Below are 25,779 nucleotides of genomic sequence, written 5' to 3' on the forward strand. Positions count from 1 at the left end.
AAACACCATCTGCATTATGCAAAAATTTGTGCAAGATGGGTCCCTCGCGTATCTCAATGAGCTGGCGGCGAAGGACTATGCAGCAGGAATACAGAAACTTGTCACACGTTATGACAAATGCCTTAATTTGCTTGGAGATTATGTTGAGAAGTAGTTTAAAGTATCCTCTTTCAAATAAAATTTTTTATGTTTGTTAATATTTACTTTTGTGTCTTTATTTCACGAACGGGTACTACTTTCCGGATGACCCTCGTATATTAAATCAAGAAATCACCCAAAAAAGCAAGAAATTATCACTTCAAAATGAGCATTACAATGAAGAGGTATTATGTTAAAATTATACCCAGACAATGAAAATTTTTTATTAGAATATATAAAGCATAAGGGAAAATAAACAGTTAACTCCCATTTGTACCCTCAAACACATGGTTTTATAATACACAGGTACAAAGGTGTTAATTTTCACAGCGGTGACATTAATGTTACAAAGGTACATAAGCAGTAACCCCATAGTGAGGATGCTTCGGTTATGTTAAGTTTTTAAAAAGACTACACAGAGGCTGGTTGAAATCTGAAATTATAAGATGCTTTGGAAAAGCCTCCCTTGCCATCATACATTTAGTGATTCTTAAGACACACATAATTATATTCTCCATTTAAATCTACAGCATCTTCTGGAATGTTAATTTAAATGCCCTTTTAATAGACACTGAAATGGTTCATTAGGTGACATTTTACATCATAATATTGAGTAGAAACCATTCTTTTGAATAGGTTTATCAATATAAAAGGAGAAACATTAAAATGCGTGTGGGCATTTTAGAATATGAATTAATCATGTCAGAAAATAATTATATGCAAATATTAAGATGAACTTCACTCTATCTCAAAGCATTATTTTCATCTGCAATTAGTGAAATGCACTGTGAAGATTCATAATCCTATTTGCACTAATTAGACAATTCCATTTGCTACAAGTCTAGCCAAAACTGTTCAAATTGCAGGCACCAGAGGTAGTTTATAGTACATGCCATTCAGCAACTAAACGATTAAGATAAATGATCTTAAACATGGTTAAATATTCCAATTGTGCTTTATAAATATTAGAAATTAAATACTTTTGATTATGACTCAAAATTCTGTTTTGAATGTTGATACCCTTAATATCAGACTATGTACTAAATCTAATTTTTACACTCAAATTAATTTTAAAACAATGAATTAATTTAACTGAATTTTTCAAATAAAAATAGTGGCATTTAATTTGAAAATTATCTATGTAAAATACCCACAGACAAGGAAGATTTCATGAAAGTAACACCTATTATAAAAAAAAGAATGAAGGTAGACAGTTATAAAGATATTACTTCAGGTCATAATTAAGGCAATTCACCAGCAAGAATAAGTAATCACACCTAACACCATATTAATATTTGAGTACAAGAATTTAAACAGCAAATCAAAACGGATGACAACATATATAATCAGGTTCATTAAATAATTTAATACAATGAAAAGGCTTAATGCCATTTTGGACAGCTTATTCATTTTATAAAATTTGAATAATAATATAACATTCATATTAAAGTACCATCAAAACCAATTATTTATATTTTAATAAATTTATAAATTACTGGAGTGAAAGTGCTCTCAAAAACTTTGTACTGTAAATCCAGCTACCAAAACCTGTTGGTGTGAACACCTCATAATTCTAGCTATCTACATCATTATATTGTGATTAGAGCACCATTTTATTATTATAAGTTATTTAAGGCATACACAAGTGCAAATTAGGCTTGAATTTTTCATATTACTTTGGAGTGAGAAATTGATTTCACAGGAAAATGAATTACTAGAACCAAAATTTATCATAAAGAATAATTATTTTTCTCTCTAACCCAATACTAAACTTTACCCAATATTTCTTAAGGCAGCATGTATGCGTACATTTAGACGGTTTTCAAAATCATATCCACTGTAGTTAGTCTGAGCTTGCAATAATAGGCATTTCCCCTCCTCCACAGTCTGTGAAAGAAAGAAAGAAATATTGCAGGCAATGCAAAGCAATGATACATTATAAAATTTGTGGCCTTTTTAAAATGCATATTCATGCATTTTAAAAAGGCCACAAATCTAAAAATAGCATTAATCTAAATCCTAGCTTGAGATGACTCATCATCATGTAATCTTATGCTTTTAATTTACTCTTCTATAAATGTAATCTTGTTCATGGTCCATGAATAAGGCCAAAAAAGAATAAGTTACTTGCATCCTGTGATTTTTAAGATTGACATCTGTTGGGCACTCAAAAAAGAATTTCAAAATTAACAAATGCTTTCCAACTAGATCTTATGACAAGGTCTCTAATTTCCACCCATTAAGTATTTCCTTGAATTTTCCGGGTATTTCCCAAAGATTTCATGTCTACTTTCTAAGGGGGGCCTGTAGATAATGTACTAGAAACAAATGAAAAGGTGATGGGAGAAGACAGTAAATTTTGATAGGAAGCAGGAAAAATTTAATGGCACATTTAAAGTGTAGAACATTAAAGTAATAAATCAATCCAAAAAAAATTAATTACCGGTAAATTCACCTTGTGAAATTAAGACACTGGAATATACAAAATTCTTCATAATTTTATACACTTTTATTTTGATGTATCTTGACTGGTTTCAATGCTTCTGCATCATAAACTTTTATGATGACAAAATGATTTAAATTCATACATTGAAAGGAATTGGGGGGGGGGGGGGGGTTGATCGCAGGTCAGATGAAAGAAGTACAAGGGAAAAAGAGGGGGGGAGGAAGAATTTACACAATTCAGGAAGGGGAAGGGAGTATTGCCATATATATAACATCAAAGTCACGTGGAATTAAGGCCAAGGTCGGAAAAGTGGTCAGGTAGACCATGGGACTAATACTGAGAAGTAAGGTGACTGGCTCAATCTCATTTAACAATTTCGAAAACGTTGACATTTCAAAATTTTCCATGAAATCCAATGGAGTACCTTTGTCACAAGCATGCAACATTGTAGGATTAAAATAAGGAACGTCAATGTCATCACACGCTTGGTAAACATTGACTTAATGCCCCAAATGCAACAAGATTGCTAATGCTCCCTCATTCTGACATAATGTTCCCTTCCTGTTTGGCTGACACAAAAACAATTACAATTTTTGCTGTACATCTTAATGATTTTGGAATTGAAAATCAATTTATTTATTGTCATAGGATCATTCTCTCCCCTATCTTAAACAACCCTTCCTTTCAATGCATCCTCAAATCCTGAAGGTTTGTAGACCTCGATTATGATGCAGAATCACTGAGACTGGTTGATATATTTCAATGAAAGCGTAAAAAATTTAAGAGTATTTTGATTGTATTACTAATAAATGCAAAGCCTGAAAATCATCCTTAGGGCAAGAAAACAATTTCTGTAGTACCAGGGAAGAAGAACAATAGTGCACGTTTCCCATAAACAAAGAAAGCAAACCCCACAAGGAGCCATAAGCAAACTGAACATAAAACTGTTAGGACATAGGAAAAAAGTAACGCATCACTGTCATTACAAACCTTCTTTCTCACCTGAAAGTTTATTGGCAAATTATCTCAAACTCAAAATGACAGAATTCCCTCCTATTATGTGTCCAAAATATATTTTTTTCCATTATACCCACAAATTTTTCCCAGTAAAATTCCAAGAGTTTTACAAGTAAGCAGAAACCTTTGGAGTAAGATTCTCTCATATAATTCTACCATTAATTCTCATTAATGGAATAAGTATTCAGGAGATGTGAAACTTGTGATTTTATTCTATCCTTTGACTCACCTCTGAATGTTTGCTGAGTAATGTACCCAACTCATACAAGGCAAAAGCTGTAATGTGCCTATCTTCCTGAGGCTCTTCCACAATGTTCTCCTCATCATCTTCATTCCCATTACTTCTTCCAGGTAGAGCACCCCTTTGAACTAGGCATGTTCGGAAACATACAGCAGCTTCTTCTGGCCTCCTCTGACAACACCAAGTAGCGCCTTTCAGCAGCTGACTAAGTCCCTGCATAGGTTCCCTGCTGCTTTCATCACATTCTGTAAAAATCATTTTTGAACAAAAATACAACTTCAGCCAAACTAAAACCTATATTACAGTCAAGTAGAAATTTAGGAATCATATTCAGTAGTTAATTTAGACACCAGGATTATATTACCATTGGGTTCAAAATTATAGCCCTATGAATTTTGAAGGTATTTTTCTTTGGTCTAAATTACTATAGAGAAAAACATGGATGGCTTTCATAAGTAGTGCATATGCATTGAGTTCATAAATGTATCCAATGAATTTTTAAATTTCATTACTTTTCTGAATTACATGCCACAAGAGAGAACTATAAAACGGGGGAAAAATAATCAAAATGTACATTTTCCACTTGCAGTGACCATACATCAAATACTATTGTATTTACAAATACTGCATTACCCATGCAAGGTTTGGACCCCAATTTTAAGCAACAAAATGAAAGGGAAAATCTGACCCACTCCAAAATTCACCAAAATGCTACTAAAATCTTAATTGAGAAAGGGTGATGCTTTCTTTCAAGCAACAACAGGAGTCTGCTTGGTATGATATGGAAAGATTAATCATGTACTTTTCCTGATCAGAAGGCATGCATGTATACTAGGTAATCACAAGACAAAGCAGAATTATAATCTATCCAAAACTGGTGTTGATATTTGTGAGTAAGGTGTACAATTATTCGATATGCCAGCTTTAAATAGTAAAATTATGGGAAAATTGTATTTCTATCTGAAATTGATGTGAATCACAAAATCATTCTGTGCTTACAATGAAATAAATTGTGAAGAGTTGACCATAATTTCTTTCTTGATGAAGACTTCAACAGTGCTTTTGGACGATATACTTGAAATTAATGATATTTTCAAAGGTGCTGCAGGAAGGTTAACTCATAGCGCATCATCAGCCATATTCTATTACCAAGGAGAAGTATGTCACAAGTACATGTTTTGTGTACCCAACAAGATCTAAAATGGCTGATGGAAAGGGCAGAGGAAAAGTGGGGTTCAAGTGTTAGGAACATAAAGCTGCTTTGTGCTTAGAACTTTTTTTTTTAATATTCATGCCAAAAAGGAATATCATAAAATATATATACTAGAATTCAGTACTTTTTAAGTGGTAACATTTGTAGCCTTTGCATCAACATTTATTGCCTAAGATTTTTCGATGTACTAAGACACTGAGTAAATGATGGAAGGATTTTTATTTATGTCCAATAACATGGCTTCTGTATTTATTATGATAACCTATAAACACAGTTACCAAACCAAACAACCAAAGGTAGGTTTGATAGGTGATGGTAGAGTTCACCCAATTTTAAGCCCAACGCGTGAAACTGAGTGAAATTCACACATCAGGGTAGGGGGGCCAGAACCTTTTCCTGTTCCACATATGGTTTTCCAGGAAGTTCTGGTACCCAAAAAATCACACAACTTGGGTGAAGCAATGGATGTGCTTGTTAAAAATGAGATGTTTTAAAAGGATTTTTTTTATTACACAAGCTCATGCAAAGTTGAAATAAAAAGTATACATTTAGGATCTCATTAGCCTTTTGTGCGACCATTTTATTTCCAGAAAACACTAACTAAAAATGACAGTAAAAATGTATTGATGAAACCAGGTAGTGAAGTAAAACAATTTATGCCCAGAGGGATACAGTCATATTTTACCCAACATTCATCATTTCTACCAAGTAATGGCCAAGTCTGCCAATCTTAAATTTAATGTATTCTATCAACTTTCTTCACAAATGCCCTCCTATGCATGTGCATAGAGTATAGAGCTTTAAAAGTATCATACCCAGCAGAAATGCAGCAATATACTGTAAAATTAACAAATAACAGTGATAAAAACAGTAAAAACCATTGGGAAAAGGGAAAGGAGGCATGTACTAGGAATGGAACTAAGAATGTTAAAACTAGCAAAAGCGTGGTTTTTAGAATAAGAGTACATATCTCATAAAGTTTTCTAATTACTAACAGTAACAACTCCTTAAAATTCTTCTGGGAATATGGCTACACTGAAAGGGTTAATGGACAAAAATACCTCATGAATATCATTAGAAATACTGAACTTGTACCTGATAATGATGGATTGGCATTGAACTACATTGAATGCAAAGAATCACTGTGGAAAATTACAATTATAGAATTAAATAATATTTCATTTCCACTCAGCACAGCCTGTATCTACTACTCATAATTTTCCTAATAAACTAGGTACTCACCTTGAAGGATGTAGTTTAGTCCTTCCGGGCTGCATGATGGGAGGGCATTCCACAGAAAGAGCAACTCAAAAGCTAAGAGTGTGCACTGATGCTGATCAATGGTTACCTTTTGGTCATTCTCATATTCTACCGTATTTTGGGGATCTGGAAAACGTTGTACCCTCCTCAAAATGAAGGTTTCTAGCTGAGTGCTACGTTGCTGAGTTGCCAAATTCGGGACTTCATGAGCCAAGCTTAATGCTTCATCTAAATTTCCAGAAGCACCAGCGCATACTGAAGTATAAGAAACAAATACATAAAGTACTCAGGTTATACAATTATTTATAATCATATTTAATACACTTGACAATCTTATAAGGAGAGTATAATAAAATTCATTTCACTAGGAAATGAATTTTATTTGAGTCTCTAGACACTTGGACATTGACTGATGACTATGATCTGACTAGGTCATTAGTTGATCAGGTTGTGTGTTGGCCATAATGGTATTTATACTCTGTATTTTTTTTAACAATTCTAATCTTTGACAAATTCAAAGAATTTCAGAATGTAAGAAGATGCCTCAGCAGCTTGACTGGCAAAAGCACTCGACCGGATATCGAGGGATATGGGTTTGAATCCTAGTCAAGGCGAATGATTTTTAGACATAAACACTTTCATTTTTAATACTGTAATGTCATTATCTCAATACCTTCGGTTCTATGCCTAGACAATCTCTCTCTATGAGATTGAATTTAAATGTTATCTATACTTCATTGGTTTATTATTCATACTGCTGTCAAAAGTACAAAACTTATGTGCTTATAAAAGTACAAAACAATGATCAACATATTGAATATACTGAGGAAAATATTACTGTAAGTATTGTACTGAACACACAAATATTCTTTCTAAAATGACACAATGTAAAAATCAATACAATTGAAATTTGCAAAATCAAGACATTTTTGTTTTATGAATGACATCATAAAAACCAACAGAACTGACATTAACGTTGAAAAAGAATAAAATGGTGTTTTAGAAGACTGGTGAACATTCATTCTGCAAATGGACAAGGTGAAAATTAATTCTGATAAGAAATCACATGAGAAAAAAGTAGCTGAAAAGATCATCCGACACACTTTCATCAACTCCAAAAAGTCACTTTCATTGTATATGTGTTAAGATTCAACACTAAGAATGGACCAGACTTCAAGGAATCTACAGGTATATCACATGCCGAGAAAAATATGGATTTAGGAAGGCAGAAAAAATAGAAGCATCTGGAGAGTCTAGAATTGAATAAAGTACATAGTAAAAGTCAAAAATCAAGCATAGATAAATCATCTTCATAAAAGACTTGATGGTAATGATTTGATGCTGATACATCTGGAAAAATTGAATCACAACAAGACAATTTTATCGTTGACGTGATTCATGTTGTGCTTGAGTTTCTGAAAAGACACCTACTTGGAAGTACTTAATTGTTTCATTATATTACTTAGATCCAGCTACATTGTTATTCTTCAAAACAAGTCCTTATGGCCTAAGCCCATTGTGTATGGTGGAAATTGTGGAAGGAAACCATCATTTATGAGACCCAGTGAAGCATTCTGTCATGGGTGGAAAGATAAATCTCAATCCTGAGAATATCATAATTTAACATTATTCATTTGATTTTCAGAGAAATATAGGATACTTAGGCGAGGATAGACGTATTTGCATGCTTTGTAGATGAAAATGTATTTGATACATTGAATAAGGAAAAACTAATGAGTAAATTGTAGAAAATAGGAATAGATTGCAGAGACAGAAAACTAATCTGAAACCTATACATGTCTGAGACTACTCAAGTGCGAGTGAGGAACGGAGAGTCCGGATTGGCAGTGTTAGGAAGAGCAGTATGGTAGGGTTGTCCATTATCACCTGTGTAGTTCAATGTATATGTGGAGGAAATGATTAAAGAGGTATGGGAAGAACTGGAGATAGGTATGAAAGTCTGCAGGGAATTCATAAAAGCAGTTAAGTTTGCTGAATACCAACCTCTAGTTTGTCAGTCAGCCAAGGGGCTGCAAGCATTGCTGGGTGGAAATTCAGTGCGATAGATATGGGATGACAGTCAATATAAATAAAACAAAGGTTATGCGATTTTCCAGAGAGAAAAAGGCTAAGCTAAACATTAAAACAGGAGGGCAAAAACTAGAGCAGGTAGAAGAGTTTATGTATCTCGGAAGTGTTTTGGACCAACATGCTCTAAGTGGTAGGGACATAAGGAGAAGAATTGCACAAGGGAAAGAGGCTTTCACAAGGAGGAGGGCGTTTATGACAGGAACGTTGAGTAAAGATATTCAGAAAAGAATTGTAAAAACTCTGATATGGAGCGTAGCTATGTACAGCAGGGAAACATGGTCACTGAAGTTGGAGGATAGATGTAGACTGGAGGCTTTTGAAATGCAGGTGTGGAGAAGGATGGAGAAGGTAAATGGACTGAAAGGAAAATAAACGAGAAAGAGCTAGGTATTGTGGGCGAAGAGAGAGGTTTGCTGGGAGAAATCCTAAGGAGGAATGAAAAATGGATGAGGGGCATATTGATCAGCAGTGGGATGTTGAAGACTGTAATAGAGGGGAGAATGTTAGGCAAACGAGGAAAGGGCAGAAATAGTATAGGGATGTTGGATGGGATGAAGGGAGGAAGGAAGTACTCAGAGATGAAGAGGGACCTGATTTAGAGTAGGCTGCTGGATTTTGTGTTTTCTTAGGAGTCACAAAATATTTATTTGGTAGTTTTGTCCATCCAAAAACCTACCTTAACCGGTAGATTACCTAATAAGAACTTGATTTTTACAACTCAAATAATTTGGTCTTACTTAAATGAGTACAAAAAAATTTCATTAAGTTTAAAGAGCACACAAAATAGAAAACTTTCAAAATAAGGAATACAACTCTAATGATACTTACTTGAGGCAAGATAGGCATAAAAGCTCTTGGACCATCTAGACTCTTGTCTCAGTCTAAGGAAGGATGTATGAGCAGGCTGCCAGCTTAAATGTATCAAATGACACCAGCCGACCTCATGAAGACATAGAAGCTGGACTTCTCGCTGTGCAGATGCTTGTACTGCTGCCTCATATGCTTCTAAAGCACCACTTACATTGGACTGTTGATTTGGAAAAGACAAAGAAACACCAAGAAGAAAAACATAGGCTCATAAAAAAACATTCCTTACAAAATTGATTAAATACCTGTACATTCTATAATAAATCCTTCTGGTTAACTTTAAACACCCACTCTTCTCTATTATATGATAACTAAAGATAAAACATAAGGTCTCTTGCTAAAAGCAAATGAAGAATGCCAATGAACTCAGAATCTACAAGCTTCTTGGAGTCTCTGATGAAGTTCTTTGCTGCCTTTGATTCTGAGCTGGGTGCTTTACCATACATCTCAACACTGTGGGTGCCAATCCTTCTCTTAAACTTCTCAAACCCACCTATAGTTTCCCTCAAATACTTCTTCTTCAGCCGTTGATAATACTAGCATTTTCTTAATGTGGTAGGCATAAATCACTTTTTCCTTCTCACAAATGATATTCAAGTTAAGAGCATCACCTTACTATTGCTCTTCGTTTATCTATATGAGAATTAACCTTTCAAAATCGTTGAGAATACATAATGGTTGCATAGATATTCTTGTCACTCCCTTCGAAGCACCTTTCTCATTAATTTTGTCCTTGTCCAAGAGGACAGGGGTAAATGGCTGATGAAGACAAATTGTATGTGCATACTTGATCAGCCACACTCACACCTAGTTCTTCCTTTTCAATTATTTTACTTTTCATTTCTACAGTTATTTTTATTCTCTCATGATGTCTTCTTGAGGCTTTTTTTTGAGGACATTTTTAAAACTATTCAATAAAATATTATTGAACTTTGCATTTTAAAAAATCACAAAAAATGTCTGAACATAATTTTGGACAAATGTCTGACCACTAGCGACACAAAGATGCTAACGGAATGAGTGCAAAGTACAAGCTGAGGAAGCATGCATGCAATCATTCCAGGAATCACCCTCTCCTCATCACTCATTAGGCAAAAAATCACTTTTCAAGCCAGCCATAAAAAAACATTATTGCTTGCTATGCAAATTACTCACTGTGCGAAGTGCTTGTTAAGCAAGGTTCCAATGTAATGAGATTCATAGCAGTAGTGTGTTGCTTTTAAGGGTGCTCCAAAGAATTAAGATGCACTCTTTACTCAGTCCACAAAAATCCATATAATTTTATCAAAACTACCATATCCACCGTGGTATTCTAACCTTATAAAATTTTATGATGCAATGATAGTTACATGCAAATGTCTAGGTTGTGCCTAACCAATCAGGATATGGCATTTCCAAAGAAATTTGCCTTTTATGAACTTATTTACTGTTTAAATTTCAATGTGAACCAATCCCGTTCATTTTCTTTTTACTAATATGTAATATGCATACATTGCTCGTTCTCTTGAATTGATCATTTTAGTCTCTAACAATACTGCTACATGATTTACTGCCGCGAAAGTTCATGGAAAATAACCACAGATAAGAGAAATTGAAATTATCAAGACATAGAAATAATATAGTTTCAACAAGCATAAGATGCACATACTGTTTTGTCAAATGGTCAAAGGAAAAATGAAGGCCCTAGCACAGTACTGACTAAATGTAAGGTCCACTTCTGAAGGATAATAATATGAATCTCATCATAACTGAATAATTTAAGTGCTCCACTTGAGCCCCATAATTGGAATCAATGGCATCATAAGAAAAAAACCAAGTGGTACACTTATTTTGCAGGTGGGGATATGAGAACTGAAAAAAATAGCTCAATTAAATACCTTCAAAAGCATCTGCTATGCTGATTTCATAAATTAGGTCAGTGATAGAACCATCAATTAATGCCTGCAATTAGATATTACTTTTTTCTTAGATAAACTAAACACTTGTGGGAAAATGAACTTCCTTCCGGAATATAGCTCAACAAAATTATTACAAACTTGACAGGTCCATTTGCCTGGCATTTTAATGCACAGACAATATGGCATCACCATTTCACAGGAAAAATAATTGTTTGATTTCCTTAAGGTTAATAATTTAAAACCTAAATATTTTGAAGTCCCATTTTTTTTGCATCACAAATTCCAAAAAAATCAAAGTTTTACTGTAATTCTAACTAAAAAGGTCTTTATGAAGAGGAGTACAAGAAACACAGCCACAACATTTATAAGTTACCTTCAAGCGCTCCACCCGACCTTTGAAGAAAAGGAATAGTGCTGAGCTTCCATATTCTTCTTGAGACTCTTCAATCAATTGCTGGGCTGCCTCAACACCAGCTCTCACATTGGAACCATCTAAGGCAAAAAATGGGCGGACTATTGTGTGGTACCACAAGAGAGCCAAACTGGAAAAAAATATTAAAATATTAATTAAAAATCATAATTATGCCACCTTGAAATTAGTTGATATGGAAAAAATGGAGAAATACCAAAGTTGAGCTGAAAGGCCTCAAATGCATGAAAAATATTATAAATAATGTTCAGAGGAGGCTCAGAATGAATCCAGTAGAGAACTAAATTATGAAAATCAAAATAACATGTCATCCCACAGTTCATATTTAGTAGAAACAATGATTATTCAATGAAACACAACAAATAATTATCAAAAGGAACTAAACTAATAAAATAACAGCTATGTTATTGACTAAACGCGATAAAAGTTAACATAAATCACCACTGCAATGTAACATCAGTTGAAAAACTCTGTCGCATTTACTATGGCACATTTACAAAACAGCAGGGTATTTTTCCCAACATTTTCATGTGTTTGTTTAAAATGGCTTCTAACTTATTCCATTTTCCAAAAGAGACATTGTATTGAGGATAATATTTCTACAGCCGACTAAAAAGAACCTTCTCTTCCAACACTTTTTCTTAAATTTTTATTAAAAGATATTAAAAAAATTAAGATGTTAAAAAAATACTACAAAGATTTTAAAATATGCAGTTAATATCTTCAGTACAAGAGCAGTCAAGTATTTATTTATATATTTTTAACTTCTTGGATTCTAGCTCAATTCCTGTTCTCAAAATTTAGAGATCATCTGAAATAATAACTACAGAGGGTTTTGAGGTACTTGGGAAGTTTAATTCCATCAAATACTCTCTTACATCCAGCCAATGAATGCGGCTGACGATTTGTACAAGGCATGAAAAAGTATTCTAAAAATATTGACCTACCTCAATACTATTTTACTCAATGATAATGTATCATTTTGCTCATGATAATCAGAACTTAAAACCCTGATTATCACACTGATGCCTTTTTGCTTCATATCAGACCAGGTTGCTACAACCAATGGGCCAGGACGTTTTGTAAAATCTAAAATTCCACTATGGAACAAGCTTCTACAAGATGTTCTTGAAGATACAGATATTATAACTATGATAGCACAAAAACAAAAGCAGACTCTAAATATTAACACTTACTAGAAAAAATAATATGCATAAAAAACTGACTTTTAGGAGTGTACGCTATATGAAGATATTCTTCAAAACTTTCTGGAAAAGTAAAAACCTGACTATTTTCAGACAAAATGAACTATCCATATGTACCTGGACTACTGCTATTCCATAGAAAAACAATGCATATCCTTCTGGGAGATGTCGAGCTTATGCAAATAGAAAGTTTTTTTTAAATTCCTGAATAGCAGTATAAATAAGGTGCCTTATAAAAAATTACTTTATGCATAACAAGATTCTTAAAAGACATTCAGAGAATATTAATTCAGGAATAAATATTTAAAAAATGGAACAATAACATCATTAAGAAGCATACAATCTTAGAAGATAGATAAAAATCAAATGAAATGAAAAAGGATTATGACTATCCTTCAGAGAATTTAAAGGCATTAGTATTCTGAGTAAGATATTGTAACATTCATTCATAACAGATTACCAATTAATTACCAAAATGTATGCTCTATTATCTAAAGCAATAAAAAGGGAGAATTTCCGGTGGGTTCTCAGTTTTTTATCATAACCACTCCTATCTGACCTGACCTCAGTTATACTCCTGTTAATATTTATGCACTCGCCTATTTTGTTTTCCTCATGAAACACACAAGTGCCTTACCTATTGTTATATTTCTATTTATAATATTGCACTTTCCCATTTCAAGAATTTCTCTCGGGTTTCCCACCGGGTCAGGTTGCAGTACACCGACGTTTCGAAGGCTGACTCTGAAGTTATTCACCCTGAAGACAATGGGAGAGTCAGCCTTCGAAACGTCGGTGTACTGCAACCTGACCCGGTGGGAAACCCGAGAGAACTTCTTGAATACCATACGCCGGGAAAACCTGAGATCCTTCATCACTTTCCTATTGTTTATGATAATTTACTGTCATTTAAACTTCTTTGGTAAAATTTCACCAAAAAGGATATTATCTTGATTAATTAACCACGTTCAGCTAAATTACATGGTAAAATATGTTGAGTTCTGCATGGCAAGTTTTCTGCATAATTTCCTTACAATAACTACCCATCATGTCGTTTTTTCAAGTAGCCAAAAAAAACCAAAGCATCTTATAATTAATGCAGTCATAATGCCAAGACAATAGGGTAATTTTTACTGTGCATTTCACATGGCACCTTGATTACAAATTTATTTTACTCAAAAATGGATATATATTTAACCAAGTACTTTAATAGTGTTTTACATACTTGGAAGAAAAATGTTCGCTTATTTAAGACAAATCTTGGTTTAGATCCCATGTACAATCCTATCATCCTACCACAAGGCTGTAATAACTTTGAATGAGACGATTTTGGCATAAAAGTCACTGCATTATAGCTAATCAATTGCCAACATGCCAGTGTTTTTGTTAGGCATCTATAACTGAATTTTTTATTCAATTTTAAGTTTAAGTGAATGCTTGATAATAGTGTTCTAAAAATTCTTTTATAGACAGGAAGAATGTTTTTGGAGCTTAAATGACATTTATTAAAGACATGATCAATAGACAGTACCCTGTTCATGTGGGAAAGCCTACATCAGGGAAACATGCCGCTCAATGAAAGTTCGGATGAAGGAACACCTCCGGGCAGCAACAAATAAGCAGTTTCACCTGTCGGCCATTTCAGAACACCAATGGAGTGAACCCAGTCACGAGATCTTATTCCAAAAAGCAAACATAATAGCCAAGGAGAGTAGATACTACCCACAATTAATTAGAGAAGCAATTGAGATAGCAAAAAAACCCGGAGAACATTAACAGAGATGAAGGCTACCATCTCCACAATGCGTGGAAGAGAGTTCTCCCGGAATGGACCAATCAGCGAGCAGCCACTAGACGGGACCACCTATATAAGGGTGGCAAAATTCCGAGTCCCTCATCTTTGACCTGAAGACGCCGAATGCAACTTCGGCGAAACTGTTGTCAGAATCAAACAACGACGTGGTGAAACCCGACAATGCAGAATACTTCATGATCAATAGACATTTCAACATGTTCTGAAAAACTTTCAAATAATATTTTGCACAATGTATTGATCAAAAAAATTTTTCATTAGAAAGTTAAAATAAGCAAGCATCTACTAAATTTCATTCAATTTACGTCCATGCAACAACTTGACCTTGTTACCAAATGCACCAAACAATAATAACTCTTTTACTCGATAAAATAACTCAAAATGCTAAACAAGACTAATGAAGATATTTAAACTGCACAAAACAGAATGCAAAATTTCATTATGATACATACTTTAACATGTACATAAAACCTACATAAACAAATCAAATAAAGCTTCAAATTAGGTTGCTTTCCTAGGCATGTGTCCTAATGAGAAGTTTCAATGTGAACATATTACTGGTTTATAATTTAAATATGAATAAAATATTTTATTTAAAACCCTTTTTTCTAAGCATAATCCTGATTATTGCAAGGAAAAGAATTTGAAAACAAGGTGAAGTAATTCAGTAGTAGTAGTTTTTAGGGGAGGCGACTGACAGCTGAGGTCTTTTGTGCCATTATGGATGGGCGGGAAATAATGAAGGGTGGAGAGAAACCTGGCATCCGCATTAGCCTACTCTTAACGAAAGGTTCCAAGGGGTCTACAGCTTAACGTCCCATCAGACGGACAGCGTACTCACTCTAAATACTCTCCACCTCAAGTAGGGATTGGGATACCTCTGAAAAATATCGGCTACCGCCAGGATTCGAACCCAGGCCCTCTGGATGGGAAGCAAGTATGTTAGCTACCCCACCATCCCAATCCCCAAACTAATTCAGAAAAGACAATTTAATATCCATGAAAAATTTTAAGGGCAAGCTTTTGCTTAAAGTAGTATTCCTATTTTATGCATAAATAAAACCAATGGCCATACATAAAGATCCTATAAAAACTATGAATCCCATTATTTTATCTTCCACTTCTTTACCAGAAAAGAGAGATTTATTAATTATTTGTGGTTTCAGTGTTACAACAGAGAATTTTTTTTCAGTCTTCCTTGCACATACAAAATCATATTCATATTTTTCATTAGCCTTTCTTGATCTTCATTCCAGTAATTAATCTTGGTTGGTCAAGAACATACTGAAAATTTGAAAACATAAGAGTTTCTTTCTTTTTTGTGGGTTCCCGTGTTTTTGTTTCTGTTTGCTAGTGCTAACTTCATATACATTATTATTCACATCCATGAGACTTTCACATAAGTGTTATATATATATCTTTTATACATACTATTTTTGATGGCATATAAGATGTACTCATATTTCCCATTGGAACACAGAAGAAAGAGTTTTAACAATCCACGGGATCGCTCAACACAAATTTAATTTTTGGGTAACTTTTTAAAACAAATAATTCCACCGAGTAAAAAGAGCACACAGTTTTGTCATGATCAGTTCTAATAAAATATTATTAGTCCATTCTTTCCCTTGATTGCACCTTTTTTAACCAACAGAGTTCGAACTTTTACCTATAACATGCAGTTGATATTGTCAACCATAATTTTGGAAAATAGGTGTGTCTTATATGCCAGAAAATATGGTTTGGATGTGTATATGTATAAAAAAGCGTACCACAGTGCAATAAATTAATGAAGACAAAAATAATCATGCCATTTGGATGTATAATAAAACAGTAGCCAAGTATGTAGTACATGCTTTATGGTACCTTGTTTTCACCTGCCATGGCCTCAGCATTTGTTTACATCATGAGAGAGCCAGATGCCACATCAACGAACAAAAGTGAAATAAGTGCTCTGCTGAATGCAGGGAGAAATTATAATATCATGACCAACAACTGTAGGTCTAAAATCTTAATGAGCAAAAACTTTTATAGCTGAACCTCTCATGGCTCTCTTCATCACTGCCATTAAAAATAACTTCATGTATTTCACTAACCTTAACCATTCTTATAGTTGATTTCACAATAAGATGGTAGATACTGAACACAATTATGGCCTAATACAAACACAACAATATGAAAAAATAATAACAATTCTATATATCTGTGAAACTTAACATAAAAACAGATAATTTTTAAGGCCAAAACTATTAATTTTGGCTTGCATAACAAAACAAGTGATGAAAAGGAATACAACTGAACAGTGACAGTGAGGTGATCACACCTGATAAGAAAATATAAGTGCAACATGTAGTGGATTGTACAAAGGTTATCAGGGACTAGATGATGTGAATTAATGAAATTCATAAGCTTAAATTTCCAAAAGTTATTTTTTTAATGGCATTTGAAATTTCTGTGCTTCCCAACATCATTTAAAGAGTTAGATAACTTGTTATATACTTTGAATTTGAGAGGCATTGGACTGCTAATAAATATTAACGTACCACTTAAATTCTTTGCAAATTGGGGTCAATTGCAAGTAATAACTTTCAATTCTGACTTTTCTGTTCGTATTATTAATGCAAAAATTTGAAATCCTAAAAACATGAATGGGAATCGAAGAAGTCAGCCAATGCAGGTAGGTCAATTAACTCTACATTATTTTAAGATAATTTTATTCTTAATAAAATTTGCACCAGTTATGCATCTCATAGTTATTTTAAGTAGCTGGGAATCCATACTTACAATAAAAAACCAAAATGTCACAAAGGTCATTCATGTAAATTAATGCATATATTTTTATAAGAAAACAATTCACAGAATTCAGCTTTTTCTTCACAAAACATCAGTAATGATTGATAAAAATGGCTTATATATAGTAGCATGTTGCTTCTCAACAATTTCAGTTCAATGATACAATTGCACAAATGTTTGCTTATTTACTAGTAGAATACCTAACCCACAACCAACCAATTTAACTAAAAGACATGCAATATAAGCATCCTTGGATCTGTCTTGATTTAATGGCACACCATACTCCTAATGCCACACTGGTTAGATTACTGTGGCAATGATGCTATTTGAAACTAATTAAACAAGCAAAATATACCTGAAAGCATGCTAAACTATGATAAGGAAGTACATATTTTTAAGCACAAAAATTATACCATTTGTTACCATTACATCATGCATTTCAACTCTGCAGAACTAGTGCCTCCTGAGGAACATGTCTACTCATAACGAGCCCATTCGCCTTGTTTCTTTATTTTACTCTCTCAACTGGCTATATTATACATAATACCCTACACAATACAGACAAAAATCAGAAACACTTCATAAAATGATGAAATTTAACCATAGAGACTAGCATGACAGATGAATAACTCATTTTCACTTGAATTGGCACACACAAGAGGAGTTCCGTTTGTAGCCGAAAGCCAAATAAGAGCATGCAAAGTAAAAAAGGAAAGTATCAAAGTTGTAACTTTTGTAGAATCCTGAGAATGTGCCCTTCTTTGGCCATGTGAGTACACCAACTAAAGACGCTAAATCTGAAATTTTTTAAAATAATGACTAAGGGACTGGGGGAAAGGTGGAGAGACTCATGCTCATCATGACCAATTGTTGGAAATTATGGCAAAAATAAATGCATAATGGGCCTTGCAGGCCTGGCATGAGTTCTGCAAAGTTAAAAGGAAGAAAGAGAAATGGGTTCAGTTTAAACTTATAGAGATTAAAATATAGTTATTATACTGTAACTCAACCATGCAACATTCAAATTTCCATCTCAATATTTTAATCGAATTAAGCTGAGAAAAATGTAAACATTCATGAAAAATAATAATAAATTAATTATTACATTGTACTTCTTACCTCTCTGAATCTTAGAAGTGCCATGGTCAGACAGGGGCATTTCTGAATACATAGTAAAGTTGGAATCTCCTTCAGCATGTCGTAAATGAAGTACGATGAATTGATGAGAGCCTTCATATATTGCAAGAGGAAATGGGGAAAATGCATGTGCTCTATGTACATAGATATGCATAAAGCTCATAAATTAAATTGCTAATGGTTAGAAGTGGGAATTATTAGATATAATTGACAGTCAATGTACTTCAATTATTCATAATAATACAAAAAAAGTTGTCATATTAAAATATTAACATGAGGGGTGCAGTTCTCACAGCTATGAATATAATGCATGTGTCCTGTGGTAAAACCTGTGTAATGGGTAAAATCTGGTAGTAAACGATATATACTGTGGCTTGGTTGGTTATTATTTTTAAAAGTTAAATTATTGGTCCTGTGAGAATCAAAATCAACCATTGCATTTACATTAAAATAAAGCTACTTTTCAAAAAGAATTTTCCAACCTGACATATTATTAAAAATTTACCTGGATAAACTTACACGTAGGTACTTTACAATAGGAAATTCCAAAGTCAGTATGAACAAAACTGGTATGTGTTAGAGTATTATGAATAAATAATTACTAGAAAGGACATATAAATGCCATGAAATTTAAATTTTATGTAATGTAACAAAATAAAATTTCAACTTCAAGACAATTTCATCACACGAAATGTATGAGTATGTGGTAGTAATTATAATAGCAATTGGATTACAACGATGCACTAAGAGCTGAGATTATTTCAAACAGTAAATTCCATTAAATCATTGCACAAGGCCCATTCAAAGGATGCCAAGACAATTAAGGTTAACAGCTGGTTGTAAAGCATACTATGAGAAAAAAAATGATATCTCCTTTATATTTCAAAAAAATTATTTCACCATTTGTGTTGCCATAAAAGTGACTCATTGGGAAGCATGGAACATTTTAAAAATCACAGGCATTCAATGTCAGCATAAAAGGATGTGCTCTTCATTCCTGATAGATAGGATGTTAGGGAAAGTAATTTTGGAATAAATGCTGAAATGAACTAAATTTCCGTGCCTGAATAATCCAGTTCACTAGAATAAAACCCAAGTCTATTTACCCCAAAGACCACTGGAAGGTTAACAGGAGAACGTGTAATGCACAGCTTATGATTTTTATAGAAAGTATCAATGGTATTACATGAAATACATTTTAAAATTCTTAAAACTTTGAAGAAAAAAACATTCGCAATTTGGAAGGATGCATATAAAGTTGAAGAAATTGTGAAATTTAAAAAAATTCAACAATTGCATTAAAATAACTTCATTCTAAATTGAATACACTCCTTTGTACACTAATAAATTCTCACATTACCCATTGCCTAACAAAGTGAGATGATTCACATGAAACTGTTTAATTGAATTGTTTGTTTCCATTCCTTAATCAAAATGCATTTGGTGAAACATTGAAATGGATGAACAGGTGTGTACATATATATTTCAAATTCCCACTTCTACCCAGAGCTCAAATACAACATGCACTAACATTTTTCAAGCATTTTCAAAATAATTTAAGCAAAAATTCTTATTTACATTAAAATGAGATGGTTTTATCAGAGAAAACAATCAATAGATTATTACATCAATGAAGTATGTATTTGTGAAATCAATTTATGAAATTTTTCTACAGCACTTCTTCTAAAAATTACTTAACATGCATAATGGAACTACAGGGGGAAATGATTATAAGCAGGTTGCTAGGGTTCATAAAAACATTTAGAATGAATGAGATAATTCAAAATTACCATAGTAATAGAGTGTAGCTTTCCATGAGGTAATTGAGCTGTTACCATAGCTTCTTCAAGATATATTTAAATCAAGGTAAGATCAGATACTGATTTTTTATGCTAACATGAAGAGCTTAAAAGTATCACATTGAAAACAAGGAATCCAGCATTATTTTTCTTGTTCTAGATGGTACAGCCCACAAATTACATTAAAATTATATCACATTGTTATTGTTGCCATATTAGCTTCTACCTCATGAGTGGTCATAAATTTTTATGAACAGGGCCCAAATATGTTTCTTGTTTTTTTTCTAAAGCCTTGCTAATTGTTAGATATCAGATTATCGTCATTAGCGAATGTTATAACATTGCCTAAAACTTTCAGCACTGATGGCTGATCTGGATTCTAGTCAACCCCTCACTCAGAGACAGACTGTTTCAAGCATTAGTATGAACTGCAATGGTTCTTTTTCCTTCTCCTCCTCCTAGATCTTTTGCAAATATTACAGCTATATGTTACCAAAGTAAAACCAAATTCACCATTTTCATTAAGGCATTGTAAAAAAAATATGTTACAGGGTTTTCAAAAAGCATGGAGTCTAGTGCTTTGAAGGCAGTATTACGGGTCTAGCTATTTTTCAGCCCTGGAGGGGCTTGATCAAAATGTCTTGCTAAAAGATGTCTGTTAGGCACAGTTTGTAACTATTAACATTATCATAGTAGCTCAGTGATTCAGTACCATTAAGCCCAAAAACAATACATGTGGGTCATATCAATACAACAATTTCAGCGTGTAAAAATCATTCACCTTGACTGGGATTCGAACCCAGATCCCTCAATATCCGGTCGAGTGCTTTAGCCAGTTAAGCTATCAAGGCATCCTCTTAAACGCTGAAATTTTGGGGATTTTTTTTTTAAAAGGAACAAGATGTTGTGACAAAAGAGGAAACCTTGATACCTTAACTGGCTAAAGCACTCGACCAGATATTGAGGGATCTGGGTTCGAATCCCAGTCAAGGTGAATGATTTTTACACTCTGAAATTGTTGCATTGAAATGCACATTAGCGGATGACTCCGTTAAAAGTTACTGTCGCGGCATCTCCCACAATTTCTTTGGAATACATCTGGGTCATAGTTATTGGACAAATCAAGATAGACTTCAACAATTTCTCTGAGTATAATGATACAAAATGTAAAAAAATCTTCAACTTTGTCTAGAAATCACAGGGCTTATGACAAGTTATCACTTTTTAATGAGCCACTCAAAGTCATATTTCAACAGAAGTCACTTTGCCCCTACTATTTATTCTTGCTAGTATAATTATAAAGTTATTTAATGTTTCAACACATGAACCCAAATTTGTTGTAACTCAGTTTTGCTGTTGAGTTTAATGCTTGCTTCAGCTTAGATTTTCAAAAAGTTCTCTCGGGTTTCCCAGTGGGTCAGGTTGCAGTACACCGACGTTTCGATGGCTGACTCTGCCATCAAAACGTCGGGGTACTGCAGCCTGACCTGGTGGGAAACCCGAGAGAACTTCTTGAATGCCATACGCTGGGAAAACCTGAGATCCTTCTTCAGCTTAGATGTTAGAAGGATTCCATCATAAGGAGCATTAGCATCGATCTAAGATTTTAACATGGTAGGGGCATCATTGGATTCTTCTACACTGCACCTCATAACAAATTTTAATGGGAAATTAAACAAATCAGATATATCACTTGAGCACAGTACTTGGCAAATACCTATCTTTGAGCCTGCCCTATATCAACCACCTTTGAAGTGAACATATTTAGAATGTTAGAGAATTATAGTCATAAAGAGTTTAAAACATTTTCAAGGTCATTAGAAGGGGGTAGCTGTTTCGCACAAGCCTGAAAGGGACACTTTGCGGCAACCTTGTTTATTGGCAGGAAACAGCATAAACATGGCATATTATCAGATGTTTCATAGAAACTCAAGAGAAAATTTAAATTACCAATATATATAAGGGTTAATAAGTTGAAATAATAAAAATAACTAGACTTTTAGTGACTTGTTATTGCCAAGTAAAACCTTTTATTCATCTTTGCTCGCAACAGTCTGTTATCTTCTACAATTCTTGTCCTCATTATTACAAAACATACTGTGTTGATCCTCTTTGTTTCTTAGTCCCAATAGTTTTTTATTTCTCATTATAGAACAATCTTACACTTTTTATTGGTGTCTTAGACACACCTAGCTAAATATTATCAATAGGTATTGTCTCTTTGATTTCTACATGGATCTTATTTTGTATTAGGAATACATAAGAAACTGAGGGTACAAGTATCATAAGTTTCCCTTAACAAACCCCAGCTTGTTTCCTGTGCATGTACCTACTATTATGTTTTACTGAATATTTATAATTTTTTCAGAGGGTTGTAGTTCCAAAATGCAGACAAATACGGTTCCTGACCATTTTTTTGCAAATTCTAAACAGTCATATAAGTTTATGAATTTTTCATTAGAGAGAGAATTTAAATAGCAATGCAAACATTTTTATAGCATATATTCATCAACAAAAATGCAATGTATTTTATAGGAATTACCATATGAAAATAATAGATTGACTGCATTTTTTAAAGGTTTCCATTTTAGAAATAAATAGTGCATTGCATTCGGGTCAAAATTATACTTATTTAACACTTCATTGAATAGACTGTTATGCAAATGATATTGAATAGCCATAAAGATATACATGAAAACCTTCTCCAAGTAATTTTCATATTTGATTACTTTAGTGTTGAGCTGGAAAAAATGTTAAACCATCCCACTAACCTTGGGTTTTGCTAGTAATTTCTAATAAACAGCAATGCAATCATATTTTAAAGCAAACATTTCAACCCAATCTAAAGAATGGTTTTATTTTCACAAAATAAATTTATTCTGTTAACAGTCCCACTACCAAAAAAAAAACTGATCTTTGAATTATCACTCTACTTATTCATAACCATCCACCAAATCAATGGAATGCATCCTAGATATCATAACTCACGTGGCAAGAGGAGCTCTCATATCCTGTCCCTGGCGGGCAAACATGAGGGCAGATATCCCAACTTGACGGTCCCCTTCAAAACCCAAGAAGTGGATTAAGCGCAGCAAAGATGGTGGTAGGAGGGAGATGCACAATTGAAAAATACCATATCCAAAGCTAACTGCAGCCATCAGACGGGATACTACGCTGGGCGGAATACTGCAAGAATGATCAAGGAGAGAAATTATCGTAGAAGTAGTTCAGCAATATAAGGACAAAGGTAGAGTTGGAGCAGTTGAATGAATAAATTCACACACTCAATGCACTAACACAAATAAATCTACTATTTGGATCATTTTTAAGGCAAACTGAAGATCTGTCCATATTATAAACTAAAACTCAAGAATTCATTTACTTTAAGCTTGCAAAAGTTTTAGATCCAATAATCTAAAAGTAACGTTCAAATATAATTGGTAGCTCTGATTTCTCTACATATTTCAGCATGAAGAAATTGTACATCCATCACACTGGCACTAGATATTTTTTAATAAAAGAAAACATATTTTTCCAAATGCATGACAATAATAATACTTTACAACCATTAAAACACAGACAGAAAATTTTGTGACCTATTACATCTGTGCTTCTAACATTTTTGATCCACACAATATGCAAATCTTGGTTAATGAAAACTGCTGGGAACAATAAGAACATAGAAATGTACACTTCAGTTAGCTGCTGCAAAATTTAAGTATTCATTAAATGTATGCGTAAGTCTGCAGGGGAAGAATGACTAATGAGGGGGTTGAGAAGTTTATTATGTGATGAATATTATGACTCACAGTATTTGCAGCATTAATTTTACCAGCATTAAGTTAGTGCATCTATGTAAAAATGAAAATCTTTTTATTTAAATTTCAAGAAACTGCTGGAGATGCTGCAACAGTAACTTTTAACGGAATGATCTACTAAATGTGCATTGCAATGTAAAAATTTCTGAGTGTTAAAATCCCGGGGTCAAGGCAAATAATTTTTACACTGCGAAATTGTTGCATTGTAATCTTTATATTTGTTTCTTCCTCATATATTCTATTATTCTTGGAACTATCAGGACCTAATTTGGCTCAGCGACTGCCTACAGGTATGAGCTCACAGCTGCCAATTGAGGGTAGCAGGCAACCACGGTAAACACCTTGTACAAACCAACATACATTTAAATATACAGTGAGACTTAATGCAATAAAAACTTTTCATATCAAAGTCGAAGTAACCAAAAAAATAGGATTGATGTACTCAGGTTTATAATAAATCAGCTCTTAAAAATGCAATTTCTTAGGATTCTGTATTTCCTGTAGCAAAGGCTTCGACGGTGATGTGAACATGCCTCTAGAGTGTTCAAGTTCGAATGCAGCTGAAACTGTGAACTACTGAGAAGAATCAATGAGGGAGGAGCCTTAACACTTTGGACCCGAATGTGTATTACATTAGTAAAAGTGCAGTAGAGATAAACAATATCTCAACTTTGTAACAAAATGTGCACACCAACCAGACAAATTAATGCATTAATTATTTTACGTTACATTTCTTGAGAAAACATTTTGCCACATGCACTTTGCCAATAAATTATTAAATCAAATGCCTCAAAGCCATGTTCTACCATACTATTTCAACAAGAAGTATGAACCAAAGACCACAATTGTTGAGATGGCAGTTTTTACTCATAATCACATCAATGTTATTTACATCTTACTATTCCCAAATTTCTTACAGGAAGTAGCACCTTAAGGACCACACCTGTTTTTATCTTCCTAGTTCTGCATCAGTGCTACTTCCTATTTAAGTGATAAATCAATCAATACACAACTGTTGACCACCTAATGATGGCAAATTTGTTTCTAAGGTTTATACTGTTCAGGTTCTCTGACGTCATGATGTACCAGATAATAAGAGTACACTGAATTATATGAGAGAAAAATCAGAAGGAGAATCCACAGGAGAAACTTATATTTGTGGTAAATGAGCTGTTTGATGATAGTTGGGGTATGTTCCCTCTGTGGATGCAAATAAATACATCCAAAAGCCAGCTATTTTCAGTGGAAAATGGGCATGATGAACAATAAACATCAATAAGCCAAATAAATTTTGCATTAACTATATGGCTTGCTGTAAATGCAGAGACCTAGTATGAACTAAATAGTTTCATTATCTAGGAAAAGATGTAATAAAGCCTGAGGAGAAACTTTTTCAGAGGCTAGGGTATCTTGTTTCATTCAATCCTTTGCTTCTACAGAAAAAAATGTGATGAGCGATAATTCTCCCATGGATACAAAACTAAAAGAGACCTTGGAATGTAAGGGATTTGGCAGCAGAAAACATTTGATGGGAAAGTCTATTCATTGCAAAAAAGGGCAGGCTCATAAAAAGCACTATTCTTCACAAGTTGAGGGGCCCTAAACTTGCATTT

At 33.6% G+C, this 25,779-nt stretch overlaps 1 protein-coding gene across 1 annotated transcript in view; it reads right to left on the minus strand.

Moving 5' to 3' along the window:
* Nucleotides 1-259: 259 nt before the first annotated feature.
* LOC139691088 (tetratricopeptide repeat protein 39C-like) overlaps nt 260-25,779 on the minus strand; it is a 30,327-nt gene continuing 4,807 nt past the window's right edge. The window contains exons 5-10 of the mRNA XM_071588834.1: nt 23,337-23,534; nt 11,545-11,713; nt 9,235-9,433; nt 6,298-6,570; nt 3,831-4,087; nt 260-2,025 (exon numbers count right to left, since the gene is read on the minus strand). Coding sequence (XP_071444935.1) covers nt 1,912-2,025; nt 3,831-4,087; nt 6,298-6,570; nt 9,235-9,433; nt 11,545-11,713; nt 23,337-23,534 — 1,210 coding nt within the window. The 3' untranslated portion in view covers nt 260-1,911. The remainder of the gene's footprint in view (nt 2,026-3,830; nt 4,088-6,297; nt 6,571-9,234; nt 9,434-11,544; nt 11,714-23,336; nt 23,535-25,779) is intronic.

Source organism: Hetaerina americana, unplaced genomic scaffold, assembly GCF_022747635.1.
Source record: "Hetaerina americana unplaced genomic scaffold, ioHetAmer1.1.p SCAF_3, whole genome shotgun sequence".
NCBI lineage: Eukaryota > Metazoa > Arthropoda > Insecta > Odonata > Calopterygidae > Hetaerina > Hetaerina americana.